This window comes from Sapajus apella, unplaced genomic scaffold (assembly GCF_009761245.1).
Source record: "Sapajus apella isolate SASKATOON/1434 unplaced genomic scaffold, GSC_monkey_1.0 scaffold27, whole genome shotgun sequence".
NCBI classification, from domain to species: Eukaryota; Metazoa; Chordata; class Mammalia; order Primates; family Cebidae; genus Sapajus; species Sapajus apella.
In genome coordinates this window covers 20,469,624-20,489,794 of record NW_022436967.1, presented here as the reverse complement: position 1 = coordinate 20,489,794, position 20,171 = coordinate 20,469,624, and the positions used below count along the sequence as shown (strand labels likewise).

The following is a 20,171-nucleotide window of genomic DNA, read 5'->3' as shown; positions in this document are numbered from 1 at the left end:
AAAGAAAACTTACTTGATATTCTTGAGTAAATGAATTCAAGTGGTTTTGACAATCAAATGAAGATTAGAGTTGATGCCAATGGGGTAGTTAATAGTTATATCCTGCCAAACTCAGATTTCTGATATGCTGAAAAATACTTTTAGGAAATTTTGTATAACATTTAACAAAAATTATTTGACAGTATTTTTAGGAAAAAGAAGACATTGAAAACCCATTTAACTTTAGTGTGATTGTTTTGAAAAAGTAAGTTAAGTTAATATTCAGAGGATCTCGACATAATTTGCCAATCTGCTCTAGAAATGTATTAACGCATTTAAAAGAAGTAAAGGAAGAAAATACTTTCCAAGTCTATGTCATTTCTTACGTGATACAGGGACATTATCATTGCTCTAACTGAGGGGGAAATGAACAATGGAAAACTAAAGGCACATTTTTCCTTCTTGCTAGGACTGTCCTACAAGAAGCAGATCTCCAATAGCACTGTCATTTGCAACTTTGCAAGAACTAGTTAGTGCTCAGTCACCATTCTTAAGGAAGACACAGCTGTATTCAAAAAAGTTATATTTACCTAAGTGGACTTTATCTCTAAGGATACCATTAGCAAGAGCTGTTCATCAAACTTCAGAATAGTTCAGAGCCTCTGAAGAGGCCTAGGAGATCCTATGTTCAAAGCTCTGTACTTCAAAATTGACACAATGTCAGTGTGGGGGGCAAGGGCAAGAGGACAGAGTATCAGGACAAATAGCCAATGCATGCTGGGCTTAAAACCTAGGTGACGGATTGATAGGTACAGCAAACCACTATGGCACATGCATACCTATGTAACAAACCTGCGCGTTCTACATATGTATCCTACAACAAGAAAGGAAGAAAGAGAGAGAGAGAGAAAGGGAGGGAGGGAAGGAGGGATAAAAAAGGAAAGAAATTGACATAATGTCAATGCAACATCCTCAAAAGCAAGGAAAGCCTAAGAGGATACTTAACTACACATCTTTGTTTTCAAGCCATCAGCAGATTTCAGATTGGTTCTCTGTTGTAACTGAATGTCTTTAAAGAGCAAAGTTATTACTCAATTAAAACTAATCCTTCCAGTCACTTACGTATGATATAGTCCACAGCTCATACCTGATTTTTTTTTTTTTTTTTTTTTTTTTGAGACAGAGTCTTACCATGTTGCCCAAGCTGAACTTGAACTTCCAGGCTCAAGCTCACCCTTCCAAGTAGTTGAAATCACAGGCACATGCCAGTACATATAAGTATACCTGTACTTTTACTATTGATGAACCTATAGCACAGATATTGCTGGTCACCAGTGATGGATCTAATTATAACTTGTAAATGAACAGAAAGCAAAGTGCTACTGTATCTTTTTAAAGGAAAGGTCCAAGAAATTGTCACTAGTTTCCTCTTAAACATTCTTTCGCTCAGTGATATTCAGATGTGTTTAATCACTTATCAATGTAAGACTATTTTCATGAGTTTCCAAACCACAGAAAAGGCAAATGTTTGCTTAAAAATGCAGATCCCCCAATTCCACACTAAAAAAGTTTTGTCTTGGTAGATTGGGGGAAAGAGAGGGGCCTGAATCACCTAGATGATTTTAATGCAGGTAGTAGAAATGCACTTTTGGAAAAACATGGGTTTAAATAGACTACATTAGATATTATCATAAAATACGAAGACCTGGATCCTATTATTTTTCTCTGTAGAAAGTATATTAAAATCATGTTGTATAAAAATATTTAATTTTACATATATAAGCAAATATATAATGGAAATACTTCACAATAGAATAGTTTTGTGACTGATTTCAGTCTGATGCTGGAAAAGTTTTTACATTTAGTTATTTTGAACCATATACCAAGACTGTGTGATAACATTTTACCAAATATGTGTACAGGTGAAACTGCATATGAAGATCAATAGGGTGGATTTTACATGAAGGGATAAGAAACAGAAGATTGAAGAAAGTTGATGACTTGTTAAGTATTGCCTAGTAAGAGGACACTAAATAATTTTGACAAAGTAATGAAAGGTACATTGCTTCTGTGATTTTTCAGGAACTTGTACATCAGATCAGTCAGAGAAAGACTCCAGCAGAGAAAGTTATAATCAGGAGGTTTAAGAGCTAGGATAGAGAAATGGGAATTGTTTTCCTAAAGGGGAATGACCAGAGAGAGAGAGATCAATTATACTTCAGATTTAATTGACTGTGCTTATAATGAGATATCAAAGAAATTACAAAAGAGATCTGGGGTTTAATTATAGGTGGGATATAGTACCCATTAGATGATTTTTTCTAATGTTAGCAAAAGAAGTATTTTTGAATAAAGAAATTTTACCTTAGGAAGCTTTACACATTTGCCTTTGAGAAACTACAATTAGGGTGAGCCCTGTTTGGGGACTTTTGTCCAAATGTCCAAAATGAAAATAAATTATTGTTTTAAATATAAACAATCCGTGCATTTTGTAATGGAAATAATGAATATAGAAAACTACAAAGAAAAAAGCAAAAACAAAATCTCTCCTCAGTCTCTCTACAATGCTGGATTTAGTCAATCTTTAATGTTTGAAAATCTAATAGGTAAAATTTTTAATTTCATTCATTTTTTAATTGTTATTTGTATTTAACTGTAAGAAAGGGTTAATATGGTCACTTATGTTAATTGTCCATTTGTAGTTCCCTTTTGAGAATTGTCCCTTGTCAATAGTTTTCTGTTGGGGTGTTTAATTTGTTCTTGACCAATCAGTTATTATGTTTCCTCTTATTTCACACTCCATAAATGGAACAGCTTGTTCCTTTGTTGATATTTAACCTTTATGTATTTGTATTCCCAGAAAGTTTTAATTGTTACAAATTAAAAGGTTTTATTAATATCACAGAGGAGGAAAGCTGATGCAATCTCTTTCAAAAGATATCAGGTTGTAGAACCTGGCACACTGTGTTCCTGCAGTGAGCAACTAACTGACATGTAACCTCTCAGAGCTCATCTCTCCCCTGCATAGATGGCAATGAAGAAAGAATGCAGCGAACCTATAAGTGTGAAAACACTTTACAAATCATAAATCTTTATCTCTGGGTTTGTTTCTTTTCCTGGGATTAGACAATTAGATTTAATCATTACTAAGATCTTGACCAGTTCTAACACTTTAAAACATTGCTAAGGAAATTCTTTAAAACATTGCTAAGGAAAGCCCAGCACCAATTGACTTGAACAGAGTAATTATATGATGAAACAGGATAAGCAGAACACTGCTTCTGAGAATTACAATTCCCATCCTTCCTCCACATGGTATGCTTTGCATAACAGCCCCAATGAATGCATGTGTGAGAAGGTGTGGTTGGCCTCCCTGACTTCTGGTGAGGCAAAGAATTCCAAGTCTGTCTGGTTTCCCTGAATAACATTATCCATCTGGTATATAACTTGTTTAAAATATTCTGTAGGTATTTATACGATTACTCCCTATCATCTATTATTTTGATATAGTCCATAAGCTTACTTTTAATTTGAAACAAATTTCCCAGCCTGTGGTTCTTACCAAATCTGTCATCAATGTGTTCAACCCTCAATTCTGTAGACCTCAACCATTCTTATCATGACTTTCAGATTTTCTTATAACTTTTATTTCAGTTTCAGGTATATATGTGCAGGTTTGTTATACAGGTATACTGCATGTCACAGGGGTTTGGTTTGCTTATTTCATCACCCAGGAAATAAGCATACTGCCCAATAGTTAGTTTTTCAATCCTTACACTCCTCGTACCCTCCACCCTCAAGTAAGTGCTGTTGTCTTTGTGTTCATATATACTCAATGTTTAGCTCCCACTAATAAGTGAGAATATGCAGTATTTGACTTTCTCTTCCTGCATGAGTTTGCCTAGGATAATGGCCTCCTGCTCCATCCATTGGGTTGTCCTACAAAAGACATGACATAGTTCTTTTTCATCGCTGCATGATATTCCATGGTGTATATGTATCACATTTTCTTTATCCAGTCTACTACTTATGGCCATCTAAGTTGATCCCATGTCTTTACTATTGTGAATGGTGCTGCCATGAACATACACATACATATGTCTTTATGGTAGAATGATTTATATTTCTTTGAGTATGCATCCAATAATATGGTTGCAATGGTAGTCCTATTTTCAGTTCTTTGAGAAACTGCCAAACTGCTTTCCACAGTGGCTGAACTAATTCACATTCCCACCAGCACTGTATGTCATCTTTTCTCTGCAACCTCACCAGCATCGTTTATTTTTTGACTTCTTAAGAATAGCCATTCTGACTGGTATAAGACAGTATCTCCTTGTGGCTTTAATTTGCATTTCTCTAATTATTAGTGATGTTGAACATTGTTTGTATGAAGATCAGATGGTTGTAAGTGTGAGGCTTTATTTCTGGGTTATCTAACCTGCTCCATTGGTCTATATGTCTCTTTTAGTACCAGTACCATGCTGTTTGGGTTGCTATAGCCTTGTAGTATTGTTTGAAGTCAGGTAATGTGATACCTCCAGATTTGTTCTTTTCACTTAGGATTTCTTTGACTCTTCAGGCACTTTTTTTGTTTCATATGACTTTTAGAGTATTTTTTCTAATTCTGGGAATATTGTCATTGATAGTTTGATAGGAATAGCACTGAATCTGTAAATTGCTTTGGGCAGTACGGCCATTTTAACAATATTGATTCTTCCTATTCATGTGCGTGGAATGTTTTTCCTTTCTTTGTGTTGTCTTTGGTTTCTTCCAACAGTGTTGTATAATTCCCCTTGTAGAAATCTTTGACCTCCCTAGTTAACTGTACTCCTAGATATTTTGGTTTTCAGCTGGCTATTGTGAATGGGATTGTGTTCTTGATTTGACACTCAACTTTGATACTGTTGGTTTATGGAAATGCTACTGATTTTTGTACATCAACTTTGTGTCTTAAAACTTAGCTGAAGTTGTTCATTAGATCTAGGAGTTTTTGAGCAGAGACTGAGTTTTTCTATATATAAAATTATATCATCTGTAAACAGAAACAGTTTGACTTCCTTTCTTCCTATTTGGATGCCTTTTGTTTCTTTCTCTTACCTGATTTCTCTGGTTAGGATTTCCAGTACTATGTTGAATAGGAGTAGTGACAGTGGGCATCCTTGTCTTGTTTCTAGTAGCCAAAGGGAACACTTCTGGCTTTTGCCTGTTGATTATGATATTGGCTGTAAGTTTGTCATAGATATCCCTTATTATTCTGAGGTATGTTCCTTTAATGCCTGCTCTGTTGAGGGTTTTTAACATGAAGGAAGTTTAATTTTATTGAAAGCCATTTCTACATTAATTGAGATAATCATGTGATTTTTTAAAATTCTTTTTATGTGATAAATCACATTTATTGATTTGCATATATTGAACCAACCTTACATCCCAGGGATAAAACCTACTTGATTGTGATGGATTAGCTTTTTGATGAGCTGCCAGATTCGATTTGCTAATACTTTGTTGGGGATTTTTGCTTGTTTTCATCCAGGATATTGGCCTGAAGTTTTCTGTTTTGTTCTATCTCTGCCAGCTTTAGGTATCAGAATGATGTTTGTCTCATAAGATAAGTTAAGGAGGCGTCCCTCCTCAATTCTTTTTGGAATAGCTTCAGTAGGAATGGTATCAGCTCTTCTTTGTATGTCTGGTAGAATTCAGCTGTGAATCCATCTGGTCCTGGCATTTCCCTGGTTGTAGGCTTTTTATTACTGATTCAATTTCAGAACTCATTATTTGTCTGTTCAGGGTTTCAATTTCTTCCTGGTTGAATTTTGGGAGGTTACATGTTTCCAGAAATTTGTCCATTTCTTGTCGGTATTCTAGTTTTTGTGGATAAAGGTGTTCATAATAGTCTCTGAGGGTGTCTTTTTATTTCTGTGAGGTCAGTGGTACTGTCCCCTTTGTCATTCCTGATTCTGTTTATTGGGATGTTCTTTCTTTATTTCTTTGTCTAGTTAGCTATCAATCATTTTTATTGTTTTAAAAAAACTAACTTCTGGTTTCGTTGATCTTTTATATGCTTTTTTATGTCTCAATTTTATGCAGTTCATTTTTCATGTCTCAGTTTCATTCAGTTCAGTCCTGATTTTGGTTATTTCTTGTCTTCTTCTACTTTTCCAGTTGGTTTGCTATTGTTTCTCCAGTTCGTCTAGGTGTGATGTTACATTTAAGGTATTTCTAATTTTTTATGTGAGCATTTAAGTACTATATAAACTTTCCTCTTAACACAGCTTTAGCTGTATCCCATAGATTCTGGTATTTTGTATATTTGTTCTCATTATTTTCAAATAATTTCCTAATTTCTGATTTAATTTCATTTTTTACCAAGAAGTCATTCAGGAGTAGGTTGCCTAATTTTCATGTAATTGTATGGTTTTGAGTGATCTTCTTAGTATTGATTTCTATTTTTAATTGCATTATGGTCCAAGAGTGTGGTTGATATGATTTCAGTTGTTTTTTTAACTTGCTGAAAATTGTTTTATGGCCAATTGTATGGTGGATTTTAGAGTATATACCATGTGCCAATATGAAGCATGTACATTCTGTTGGTTTTGGATGGAAAGTTCTGTAGATGTCTATTAGGTCCATTTGGGTCAAGTGTCAAGTTTAGGTACCAAACATCTTTGTTAGTTTTCTGCCTCAGAGAAGTCTCCCACTATTACTATGTGGTTTTCTAGGTCCCTTCATAGATCTCTAAGAACTCATTTTATGAATCTGGGTGCTCTAGTGTTAGATGCAAATATATTTAGGATAGTTAACTCCTGTTGAATTGAACCTTTTATCACTGTGTAATGCCCTTCTTTGTCCTTTTTGATCATTGTTGGTTTAAAGTCTGTTTTGTCTGAAATAAGAATAACAACCCCTGGCCAGGCACAGTGCCTCACGCCTGTAATCCCAGCACTTTGGGAGGCCGAGGTGGGCAGATCATGAAGTCAAGAGATCAAGACCATCCTGGCCAACATGGTGAAACCCCATGTCTACTAAAAATACAAAAATTAGCTAGGCATGGTGGCTTATACCTGTAGTCCCAGCTACTGGGGAGGCTGAGGCAGGAAAATTGCTTGAACCTGGGAGGCAGAGATTGCAGTGCGCCAAGATCATGAGAGGAGAAAGACAAGAAACACATGATCAAATGAACAAATAAAATAATCTTATAGGGTTAAGAGAGCTATGAATAAAATAAAACAGGATCAGTGGGATACAGAGTGGTAGAATATGCCAGGCAGGTTGAGCACAAGGGGAGTGCTGATTTAGAGAAGCTGAAAGGGAAATCTTCTGTGGTGTAACATGTGAACTGAGACCTGAAAGAGAAGAGACTACAATAAACATAAATACCTAGGGTATGAGAGTTATATACAAAGGGAACAGGGCCTACTATGAAACAAGCCTGGTGTAATCAAGAGAGAGAGAAGAAAGGTCACTGTGAGTGGAGCACAGTGGATGTGAGGGAGCCTGGGATGACATGAGTTCAGAAAAACAGACAGGAACCAAATTACGTGGGGCCTGGTGGGCCATGGAGAGGAATCTGGATTCTATTCTGATTTCAGGGAGTAGCCATTGGATATCTTTGGCAAGGACCTGGTTTACATTTTTTTTTTAATTATGCTGGCTGTCATATGGAGAATGGACTATAAAAAAATAATGGAAGGTAAGAGCCCAGTCAGGCAGCTACTGAATTAGACACAACAAGTGATAACAGTGATAACAAAGATGGTGAGAAGTTAACAGGTTTGAGACATATTGAAAATATAGCTGAAGGAACTTTCTCATGGATGGTACATGGGTAGCACCAGGAAAGAATGGAATCAAGGATACCTCCTAGGATTTTGGCCTGACAGAAGTGTGTTCCTGCAGCTGGGGAAACCTAGAGAAGAGGACTGGACTGCAGCAGTTGTGAGACATACACTGTGGACAAACCCTAAGTTAGCATCCCCTCTTCATCACTTACTAGCCTGGGCCAAGTTGCTTATCTCTGTATCAGTTTCCTTTTTGGTAAAATTAGAATCATCGTAGCACTTATTACTTAGGTGTGCCTATGGATTAAATTATTAAACACATGTAAAGTACTTAAAACAGTACCTGGTTTAGTTATTAAGTGGGTGGGGAGGGGGCAGCAAGAGTTCTCTTCTACACTTGCTAGGTCTATGATACCTGTTAGATGTCCAAGTAGAGATATGCAGGAGATGTGCATTCAAATCTAGAGTTCAGAGAGATGTCAGGAGGAAAGATATAAATCAGGAACTCATTAGCATACTGATAGTATTTAAAGTCCTGGCACTAGATGAAATCATCTAGGAAAAGAGAGTAGAGAAGAGAGTAAAAAAGATCATCCCTACGATATGTCACCATGGTCATGGCCACATATACTCAGATGTCACAGAAATGACTTGAGAGTCTGAACGAATTATTTATTTCACTCTTTATTTTTAGGGAACATCCTATTTCTAAATTAATGCACGAAAGTCTCATTTGAAGTTCTGGATCACAAACTGCCCTCTATTTTACATTTCACTCATGTGTTCTCCTATCAGATTATAGGTCCCTCATGGTGATGTTATATGCCATATTTTTTTAATGTCTTTCACTGTTCCTAGCACAGAGTAATACACAGAGGCTCCTTCAATAAATGTCTGCTGGGATAACTATTCAAAGAAATTGTGATAAATAATCTGCCTTTTCCATGGTACCATATGAAGGACTACCTACTGAAGACAAGAATTATTTTGCTCTGAAAAAAGAAGATAAACTGAACTCATTTTATTAGGGAAAAAATGTGAACCCTGTGGAAAACCAAAGATGAATCTAGGCTCATAAATAAACTTATCTTCTTAAAACCTTTCTCTACTGCCAAGGAAAGGATGTAAAGTGAAAAGATAATGAGGCTTTAGACTTAGGCAAACTTGCACTCAAATCTCACATGTGTGTAAGTTGTGAAGCCTGAACAAGCTACTTCTCATGTGAACTCATCTCATCTTTAAAATAGGGATGATAATAATACCTACCTCATGGAGTTTGAAAAGGTCTACATGAATTTTGTGATGTGAAGAGGGTCAGGTGATGCATGCACATACAATGTGTTGCATTATAGGAGAAGAACCCTACAGTTCAAGAACTCATGTCTTTTATGGCATAAATTGTATACTCACATTTTAGTTTCCTATCTCTCCTAAAAAAATATACTACATTTTATGGAAGGTTTTTGCACTTATGAATTCATTATGCTCAGAACACAGCTCACAATTACATGCATATAAAACTCAGTTTATTTTTTAAATGATGCATACAATGCAAGTGGCATATTGTGTGTGTGTGTATGAGGGAGAGTGAGAAATGGAGAGATCTGTTGATACAAAAGTACACTGCAGTATAAAAAATGTACTTAGTTTTACATAAATAAATTTACTTCTTACTTAATGAAAATATATGTGTGACAAGATCCTTCAGATGTAACAGGAGGGATTTCATACACTGTAGTAATTTGCTGCTTTTAAACAGACTTATCAGCATCCAGAGGCAAAGGCTGTTATGGTCTCATTATTTCCTGCCCCCCAGAGGATGAACTGTGCTAATTAAATACATTTAAAGGGAAAAAAATGCCTCTTTGCTGTGTCCCCATTATGCTACTGTCTCTTTACTAACTGATGCTTGTTACAATTTATTAGCTGTGAGTTATACCTCACAGTAAATTAACCCTTCTTTCTCCACTCAATTTGTCAGGTAAAAAAGTTGCATAAACTTACGAGCTAGCCAGTTGGCTTCCTGAGAATATAGATATGAAACAATTTCCTGCAGCATTGAGCCTCAGAAGAATTTAACAGCTTTTGTGAATCTAGTACCAATGCTCATTTTCAAGCCAGGAGCAAACATATAAATCATGTTCAGCACAATGTACCTGCCTTTAGAAAAGCTGTTTACAGCCATGTATATTTATTAGTTTTCTGTGGTTTCAAGCAATATGTTTTCTTTACCCTCTCCTTTTCCTTGCAAGCACAAAGACAAATTTCTATCACCAAGTCTCTCTGGTACATCATAAAACACAGCCTTTGGGGATGATTATTTTTCCTGATTATTTTTACATCCTCATGCCACTGCTTCAGATAGTACCTTAAATAAACTGGATCTCTTGCTGTTGTTCATGGATACTAACAAGTTTCCTTTGCCACTTGTCAAGAGCAATGAAAAGTCTTGAGACTTCACTTGCAAACTAACAAGTCAACCTGACACAGTTTCATACTTGCTGGCAGAAGGCACAACACTCTTAGGTCAAAGAGAAAAGGACTTTAATACTCACAGCATTAGCATTAACCAGAGTAGCAGCATTTAAACTGGTTCTCCAAATTCTAATTCCTACATGGTGATGTGAGAGTGCCAGATGATACCTGCACATACAATGGGTTGCATTACAGGAGAGGAACTCTAAGCTTAGGGAAACCTAATATTTTATAATGGACAGTAAGCCTGAGTGACCTTTGCCACAGAAGTAAATATTGTCTTTTCATACTGCAAAATAAACAAAATTGTTTTTTATTACAATGAAAGACACTATATTTTCCAAGGCTGTTTACAGATGTCCTCGAAACAACTGTACAGAGCAAAGGCACTAAGTGTCTCTGCCCACAAGACATGCATAAATGTAAGAATACTGTATTAGTCTGTTCTTGCATTGCTATGAAGAACTACCTGAGACTGGGTAGTTTATAAAGAAAAGAGATTTCATTGACTCACAGTTCCACAGGCTGTATAGGAAGTATGGCTAGGGAGGCCTCAGGAAGCTTCAAATTATGGCAGAAGGTGAAGGGGAAGTAGGCATGTCTTACATGGCCAGAAAAGGAGGGAGAGAGAGGTGAGGGGAGGTGCTACATACTTTTAAACAACTAGATCTTGTGAGAACTCACCCACAATCACCAGAACAGCAAGCAGGAAATCCACCCCGCATGATTCAGTAGCCTCCCACCAGGACCCTCCTTCAACACTGGGGATTATAATTCAACATGAGATTTGGGCAGGGACACAAATCCAAACCATATCCAGTACCATGAATTATTTTAAAATACCACTGATGCTTTTTCCTCACAAAAGTGGATTACAATTTAATAGTGTTTTCAATACATGAGTTTTTACAGTTAATATGGACTTAATAACTTGAATACATAATAGCAAAATTGCAGTTTTCTTGCAAAGAATTCCCTAAAATCCTTTAAGTAAACGGAAATTCAATCTTTAGTAAATTTATTTGATCTATGTGTACCTCAGTTTCCTCACCTGTATAATGAAAAATAAATATAATACTTAATTCAATGGATTGTTGAGTAGATTAAATGAGATAGTCCATGTAGAATGCTTAGCACAGAGCCTGGTATTCAATAAGTGTTCATTTCTCCATAAATGTTAGTTTTAATTAGAATTAACTATAAGTACTGTTTGATGAGAGGTACTTAAAATACCCCCTTCACTAAAGCACCACCATTAAGCCCTCTTCCAAATGTACCTTGGGAGTGCTGGTTTGCCTTTTGTTGCTATAGAGCCATTCATCAGGAAAGTGTAGAGATACAAGGAGGTAACATTTTTGAAGATTTATTATGTGTTTTTAGTTGATTATCTGACCTAGTGCTTCCAGGTATTATTTCATTCATTCATAATAGCATTCTCATAAAGAAGGCATTATTTTATAGATGAGCAAACTGAGATTCAGACATTACTGAAGGTCACACCCTTTGTAATGGAAAAGCAGGAGTCAAACCCAGTCTCACTCTAGTCTGACTCTGTGCCTTTACAGTTTTTAACCATTCAGTCTTATTTGCCTAAACAATCTTTCTATCTTTTGGGACTTGCTATGCCTTTGTGACAGAAAATCCTCTCTACTCTCTAGACTCCATTGCCAATGAGAACAATAGGTTCACAGCAGGAAGAGAGATTATGCATCCACCTATATTCTTCTAAAAATGATATCCATCTCTTCATATTTGGCCTTTTTTGAAGAAATGACAATTTGTAGGTCAGAGAACACAAAGTAGTAGATATGTAGCATGAACAAGTCTAAAGATCTGATGTACCACATGAGAAATATAGCTGATAAAATTGTACCATATTTGGGATTCCTGCTAAATGAGGTTCTAACTACTCTTACCATAAAAACAAAAAATTCATGGGTAACTATGTGAGATGATTGATATGTTAATTTGCTTCACTTATAGTAATCATTTTACTATCCATATGTATCCCATAACATCATTTTTTAACCTTAATTATACCCGATAAAATTTATTTTTTAAATAATAGTATCTATGATGTATTAGGCTTAAGAAACTTATGGCCCAAAAGCCACTTTTTGTACTAAAGCCTATTGCTGGATTCATAGGCTTAGTCAACATGTTTTTCTCACTCTTTTTGAAAATATCTGATTCCCAGCTCAGTGCTTCTGAAATCTGTCTCAGGAACTTTAATGACAATGTGACATCTTTGAGAAATGCAAGCATGACCTCTGTTCCATCGTATGTTGGTTTTACAAAGGGCATTACATTAAACAGAAAATACTAAGTGATAATAAGCCTGCAATAATAACAAAATCCTCATTCAGGAAAATGAAAGGACTTGTATTTTACTTTTAGAGACAGACTCTTTCTATTATACTAACACAAATAAAGGTAAAAGACACGCCTTTTTAAGTTAGTTCCATAGGAATTATATTTCTTACCAACTCTGCCCAAAAGCCAATTAATTAAACATTATTTAAAAACAACTGGAATGAAAACCCATATCGGGAAATAATCTTAACATTAAATCAAGTATGTGGAATTAAGATTTTGTATCTCCCGAAATCTTTATTGACAGTAGCAGACCATATCAAAAGTCTTCTAAAATAATGCTTTTAGCTCTCTAAAAAAATGTTCCACATCAAGAAACTTTTAAAATAAAGTAAAATAAATGCCTAGTAGAAGAATTCATACAATAGTCCCAGAACTGCCTGAAGACATTTAGAATTCATATACAATCTTTACACAGATACTAGAGAAAAAAAGTACTAATAGAAATTGTTCCGGTTTGTAATTGCAAGTATAATCACGAAGTTCCTGAAAATAATAGATGTTATAATATTGCACAAGCCAATCAATGAACATAATATGCAGAATGATAAGTGGTGAAAAAAATGTTGCAATCTTTTGTTGATAACATTGTTGAATTCAAACTCCAACCCTTGCTCAAGTTAAACATTCTTGTGCATCTCTTTGGGTTAGGTGGGGGTTTGTTATTGTTGTTTGTTTGTTTGTTTTTTGTTTGCTTTGCCCTCTTTAAATTTTTTAGGAAAAAAACACAACAGATAAATCACATGGTCTCATGAGAAAACCAGAATACAAAGCCATGAAATGAAGATTTTCACTCTGTCAACCTGTTTAGCTTTCCCTGGGAGCTCAATCACGGCATTGGCTTTTATGTGTTCCACTGAGCATTTACAGAGAACATCAGCAATTATGGACTGCTGCCTAGCTACATGGCCATGTTGTTACTTTACATTCATCTGGAATCCTCTATTCTCTCAATAGACATTTTTATTCTGCTCCATATGACTACCATTGTAAGAAAGCTTTGTTATTTTACTTGAATGTGGCAGTGAGTAGGCTCTTTATATTTTCAGGAACATACTCCTCCCCTGTGGCTGTATCTGAAAATTAGGTGACTCTCATAGCTTTTTCAAACCCATACCTCTTCTGTCCCTGTCATGCAATGTAATTACTTATATTTCAATTTTAGCATCTTGCAAACAAGTCTCATTCCTGGACCTTGTTTAAACTTTGGGCTGTTTTTAATTCATGAATCATTTTGGAAACTTTTATTTGCATTGAGTTATAAAAGGTAAACTAAAACTCAAGCAATGTAGTAAAATCTTTTCAAAGTTTGTCTTTCATTTATTGATACGATACAGATCCTTTCATGTGCATCTCCCTAGAAATCTTCAATTTGATCCATTTTTTTCAGTACCCCTAACATCTTAAAACTTAGTCATTCAGACACCACCCACCCGCCCTCTGACACCTTCTTCCTGATTGAAAGAGGCATTTATGCATATGAGTCACCTCCTGCCAGCTTCACAGGAATTACATAAAAGCAATCTGCCAACCATCTTGGCCTAAGGACAAAAAATCACATTTAGTGTCAAAGTAAAAGTCATTCTTGCTTATTGGAAAATCACAATAGAGCACTTTAGGACTTTAACTGACAGGACATCAGGCCTTAATCTACACTCTATACTACAAATGAGGGAACTCATAAATGCTACGCTTTTACTTTCATCAGTTTGGATAAGCTTCTTGGCCTAATAATCCTAAATCCATTTTAAATGCTTTTTTGTAGTAGAAAATGAAAGGCTAATTCATATTCAGGAAAGATTATACATATATTAAGGGAGAGAATGTGGACTAAGAAATAAACATAATATTAGCAAAACACGTTATCTTTCCATGCTAATACAAAAATATTCATGCAGAAAGTTATTTAAAAAGCAGTGCTTATGGCAGGAAAGGTGATTTTATGGTCTAAGAAAAATGAATGGAAAGACTTGCCTAGATAAATTGTTATACCTAGAAATATTGGTCAGGATATTTTTAGTTTTTTTGTTTCTAGACAAGACAGCTTAGACCATATGGAAATATGGGCTTAAATCTCCCATTTAACCTTTTATTTATTGTGTGCGTTTAAGCAAATCTTTAAACATACTTGAGCTTCAGTTTCCTTAAATGTAAAGTGGTGAAATCACCCATGCCGTCTCTCTCGAGTTGTTTTAAAGATCAAATACGATGGTATGTAAAAGCACAATGTAGCTTTATGTTTGTCTAATTGCTGATAATTCTGAAAAAGCTTTTACATATCATCTCATTTTACATACCATCTCATGGCTACTGTTTTTGCAAGATCCCTAGGAAGGTAGGGAAACCCTTAACTCTTTCTAGCTGATAAAGAGAATCCTGGAAGATCCCCTGTATTCGGTATCCCTTCCCTTCCCCACAGCCCTTCCACCTACACATACATAGATTCATGGAACCTCAAAGAAAATCCCATTGTGTTTCTCAGACCCACATTTCTCTCAGCTGTGAATATCTCTGATCAGTTACAGAATATCCTAGGAACTGGGGCCTGGCACAAATCACCACTGTCTATTAGAACTGGAATTTTGGCTGCCAACCTAGAGCATCTCCAGTGTCCACACTTGACATGTATGGTTGGGCAGGGGGAGGGAGGAAGAGAATGTGTGTCTCTAAAATGCATAGCTCACTGTCCTTCTGAAAAGGATAACTTTTTAAAGAATCTCTTCTCATTTGCATACAAGGTTTCACCTCTCTGTTACAAAGAACAGCACGTAGAAGATAATTAAAGTACACACTTAAGGCCAATACAAACTAATGACAATTCCCCTGAGTAGAGACACTTCCAAACCCAGAAGTCTAGATTTTAATGCACGGAATTTGACCTTACCAGTTCTTGACTGGGATAGGTTTCTCCATGTTGAAGCTGTGGAATGTCATCAGATTCAATTGGAGACTATCTCTCATAACTCACCATATGAGAGATGTCAGAGGAGAATTTTAAGGTTGTATCATTTTTTCTTTCTTTGGTTTCAATTTCCACCTTTATTCAGATGAAGTTGCAAATAAGTGAAACAGTTGGCAATACAACCTTAACCGCTAACTTGAGTTTTCTGTGAAATGCCAGTCAAGTAAAAGGAATGACAGACATCTACGTAAGCCCCAGTAGTATTCATGTATTGTGAATTAAAATAATAACCATGAGAGAACTTTAAATCATATTTCAAAAGATACCTTCTTAAAATAATCACTATTCAGAATTTGATGAACGTAAAATTTTAGGGTTATCTTCAGTCATTCATGTTCAAATAATTTTCTGTGACTAAACTTTGGTCAAAATAGAAAATGTGTTATTTCCTAGGCTGGTAAAGGTATTTATTGTGGATGGAAAGAATCACGGAATACAAATAATATGAAACTCAAAATTATATAAACCAAATGCACTCTGTTTTCTCAGTTGACTCAAAATAATGCGTAGCCAAGGTAAGATCAGCTGCACATTATACCTTCTCACAATCCCAGGCATCCTGAAGAAGCAACACCTCACTCCCAGTCTAGTCAGTGCCTTTATAATTTTTCTTGGAATGACATTAGCTTTTACACAACCTATAGTAGCGAGCTTGTAAAACAAAGAAACCTCAATTTAGTTTTTGTTGATTTGGGGTGACTCCAAAATGTTTGTGTTCAAATTGCCAATAAGACTCGTTTTCATGAAGGGCCTTTCTAAAATACACTTTCTAAGCCATTTGCATATTTTCAAAGAGAAAAATTAAGAACAAGGTGGATAGTAACTTTCTTGACACTCAGTTGTGCCTTGGTTGAGAACTATGGCTATTAACTCACAGCTTCCAGGTCTAGATCTTTGCTGGCTCTCTGATAGTTAATTGTCTCCATTATGATATTATCATTAGATTCCCCTTAAGACAAACAAAAGAAAGCTATAGGTTTCTAGGTCTATTCAGTTAAAGCAATTGATTTTCATAGTTTCAAGGAATGACCAATTCAACTCCTATTTCGAATTTGTGATATTGGAAACATTTGTGAAAAAGGAGCATGTTCTAAAGTCTTTGAAAGTTTCTTAACCAGTTTTTCTCTAAGTCATTGTTCTATATAGTAAACACAGAAATGGACAAAATGAACTCCTAAATGTATAATTTTGGAATTTCAATTTAAGATATAATTTATTTGGAAACAAAATATGTTGATTTTTAAATCCTCTCTTCCTTAGTAATAGAACATCTATTATGTTCTTCAGTGGTATGCAGATAGTAATGTAAAACTTAAAGGGTCCACATAAATTACCTAGACAATTTTATATTTACTACACTTTTTTGAAGTTACCTTTGTAAAGAAAAAATACTTTTCCCATTAAAGAATACATGTTATCCTGGACTTCTTCTGGTGTCACTAAAAGGTCATTGATTTACATCTGAACTGGGTCACTGAAAGTCAATGACTATCTGGTGGTCTAAATAGAGTAAAATAATGGCATCTTTACCAGTTTGAGAGTCATCTGACCAATTATAACCCAAAATTTAAATCAAACCTACAACCTATTATTAGAAGAAATATTGAGATTGGTCTGAGGTTACAACATAAACAAATGTGATCTTAGATATTCTGTTTAAATATTTCAAAGACTAAAACATTGAAGTTTATGTTTTACGCTTCACCTGTGTATATAAGAATGCCCTGCACCAATTATACATAAGATTTGGAGTGTATTCCCAATGTCTTCCCAAATGAAAGACCTATGAAAAACTATTTTATAAAAGGTGATATATTTAGAATGAGAAGGGCTTTATGTAAGGAGGAACACATTATTCATCCTGAGAAGATGAAAAGTAAGACATAAACTTTGAGTACAAGGTGAAAGCAGAGGTGATAACTATAAAAGAATATCTCGTCAAAGAAGAAGCCCATGTCAAGCTTACTCCATCATGGAGATAAATGTCAGCCCTGTTTTTGCACAAAGAGCACACCTAAGAGGAAAAGGCACAAAGGTTTAGAGTGCCAATAGAAAAAGACCACCTGCCACTTACCACAAATGAATAAAACAAATATATATCCCTAGCCCACAGGGCAACCATGGCAAAGGACCCTCTGATCCTCATGACATTGTCTTAAAGCATTCCTTACATCCCCAGTAAGAATAAGAAACCATTAAAACCAGCTATATCTACACCTATATAACTAGCACAAGCCTGCTGACAGGGCTTGGAGGGCATCGAGCAGTTCCACATTTGATCCTTCTTTTTTCACAAAGAGGTGAATATCAAATATTTTAAACAGCAAGTTAAAGTATGAAAGCAAATATAATGTAAAATTTGGTTCTGCTTTGGGAAATCCATTTTTGAGGCATTTATAAATGGTTGAAAGGCTCATTCTAAACTGGAATGGATTGCCCCATCCTATCAATGCCCTGGAATGAATATAAGGACAGCAGTGGTGGCTTTTAATTCTATGTTAATTGGCTTGGGGTTCTTTGACCTTTAATTAAACAAAATATGAATAAATTAACTTTCTTCCTATGTACAACAGAGGCTTGAAATGGTACAAGTTGGGATAACAGTCTCAACAAGATACTATTTTTTTCACTAGCAAATAAATATAAAATATGATGTTGAAATCTGCATACACCATTTTTGACTGATATTGATCTCATTACTTATTTGTAACCTGTAATATTTCATCTGTCTTTACTCAAAAGGAAGAAAAAACATCAGGGAAAAAAAGGAGCTATTTCTCACTGGGTAAACAGGTCAGACATAAGCAATTTACAAATGTCTTGTAAGCTGGTCTCAGTATTAAAAGAGGCTTCTTTAGCAGAATCTCAGACAAAAATTCTAGCCTTTACAACATAGAAGAGTTTTATGAAAAGGTCTGATTGGATCAGATATAAAGAGAAAAATGTATATGGATAGTTACAATTATATTTTACAAATTAAACAAATGCATTTTGTTTTGCTCTTTTGGTTTTATGACTTAACTACACTTAAAAATATGCTGTTAGACGAGATTGCACCACTGCACTCCAGCCTGGGTGACAGAGAGAGATTCTATCTCAAAAAAAAAAACAAAATGCTGTTAGAACATGGACACAAAGAATGGCACAGTAGATATAGATACCAGGGCTTACTTGAGGGTGAAGAGTGGGAGTAGCGTGTGGACTGAAAAGCTACCTATTGGATACTATGCTCATTCCCTGGGTGATGAAATAATTTGTACACCAAACCCCCACAACACACAGTTTACCCATGTAACAAGTCTATGCCCTGGACCTAAAATAAAAGTTGGAAAAGAAAAAAATTTAGGGATCATTAGCAGACCATTGCAAAATCTTCTAGGATTTTGCAGATAAAGGGTAAGATCCCTCAAAAATCTTTTTCATGTAGGAACCATGTCAGTCTATACAGCACAGTCCCAGAAGTTTGAGGGATGGGCAGAAATATGTTCATCCTCCTATTTAGTGAGAGAAGCTTCCCTGCAACAGTTTGAGAAATTCAGCATGGCAGCCTTGAAGGTATCTTCCAGCTCCAAATCCTTCTTTGTGATAATCATGATTAATGTGATGCATCCTTACTCTGACCCCAAGCAGAGGATTCTCTACTAAGGTTCTGGTTGCCAAACCTCTCCTGCTTTCACTTACTGAGGGAATGGAAGACTATTTCTATGAAGGGACTCCTGGGATCTCTGCCCTTTCCTGTTACTGTAGTAACATGTTTGTGCCTTACTATCACCACCATCACCACCACATCTACTGAAGTAGAGTCTATACAGACCTAATATTAGTGCCCAAAGTATTGTTGTGTACTTTTTATATTTGTATTATAATTGACTTCATTTTATATATCTACTATATTTTTCTTTTTCTTAATCACTTATATGCAATGTCTATCATATTTCATGTTATACATACTCATGATGACTTTAAATCCTTTTATTGAATTGGAATATAGCATTAAAATTTTATTGTAATGATTATGTTTCAGCTATGAGGCTTTAAACAGCTTATGCAGTCCAAAACTTATAACTCTGTGAGGTAGGTACTTTCATTTTTTTTTTTTTTAGAAAAAGGAAACTAAGACTCAGGAAAGGCACTTGCCAAGAGGAAAAGTTACTCAGCATCCTTGGAGCTGAGATTCAAGCCCAGGAAACTTCCCTCCAAAAACCATGCTACTAATTATCTTTCTGAAGAACCTTCCATTAGAATATTGTCAGAAAACCACAATAAGTTATTTTGGTAGCTTGATTAGACATGAAATCTTTGTCAGATAGCAGGCCATTTCTCCTTCTGATTCCTCAAGTCAGCTGGTCTTTTCTCTCTTTCCTTCTTTAGAGTCATTATCTTTTTGCATTTTCTCCTGTCCCCCCATTGAACCTCCAAACTTCCAATCCATCTTCTCTGGAAATATCTTTCCAGCAATTTTAGTTCCTTTTTTGGCCCCAGAAATGTACCTCAGCTTCAAGACTAAACTACTCTAAATTTCAGGTCAAAAGCATTAATTAATTTGTTTATTCATTCAATAAATATTTATGAGCTCCTACTACATAGCACTGGGCAATCTGTAGTGA

General features: G+C 35.4%; 1 protein-coding gene and 1 long non-coding RNA gene across 5 annotated transcripts in view; one reads left to right on the top strand and one right to left on the bottom strand.

Annotated features, from left to right (window-relative positions):
• NDST3 (N-deacetylase and N-sulfotransferase 3) overlaps window positions 1–20,171 on the top strand; it is a 200,517-nt gene that overhangs the window by 31,990 nt on the left and 148,356 nt on the right. Inside the window, exon 1 of one of the 4 annotated variants that reach the window (XM_032292467.1) lies at window positions 10,832–19,119. The exons of the other annotated variants lie outside the window; for them this stretch is intronic. Coding sequence (XP_032148358.1) covers window positions 18,997–19,119 — 123 coding nt within the window. The 5' untranslated portion in view covers window positions 10,832–18,996. Of the gene's footprint in view, window positions 1–10,831; window positions 19,120–20,171 lie in introns of those variants that run through there. 4 annotated transcript variants of the gene reach the window in all.
• The window catches only part of LOC116560903, a 328,510-nt gene that overhangs the window by 224,106 nt on the left and 84,233 nt on the right, over window positions 1–20,171 (bottom strand). The gene's annotated exons all lie outside the window — the stretch shown is intronic.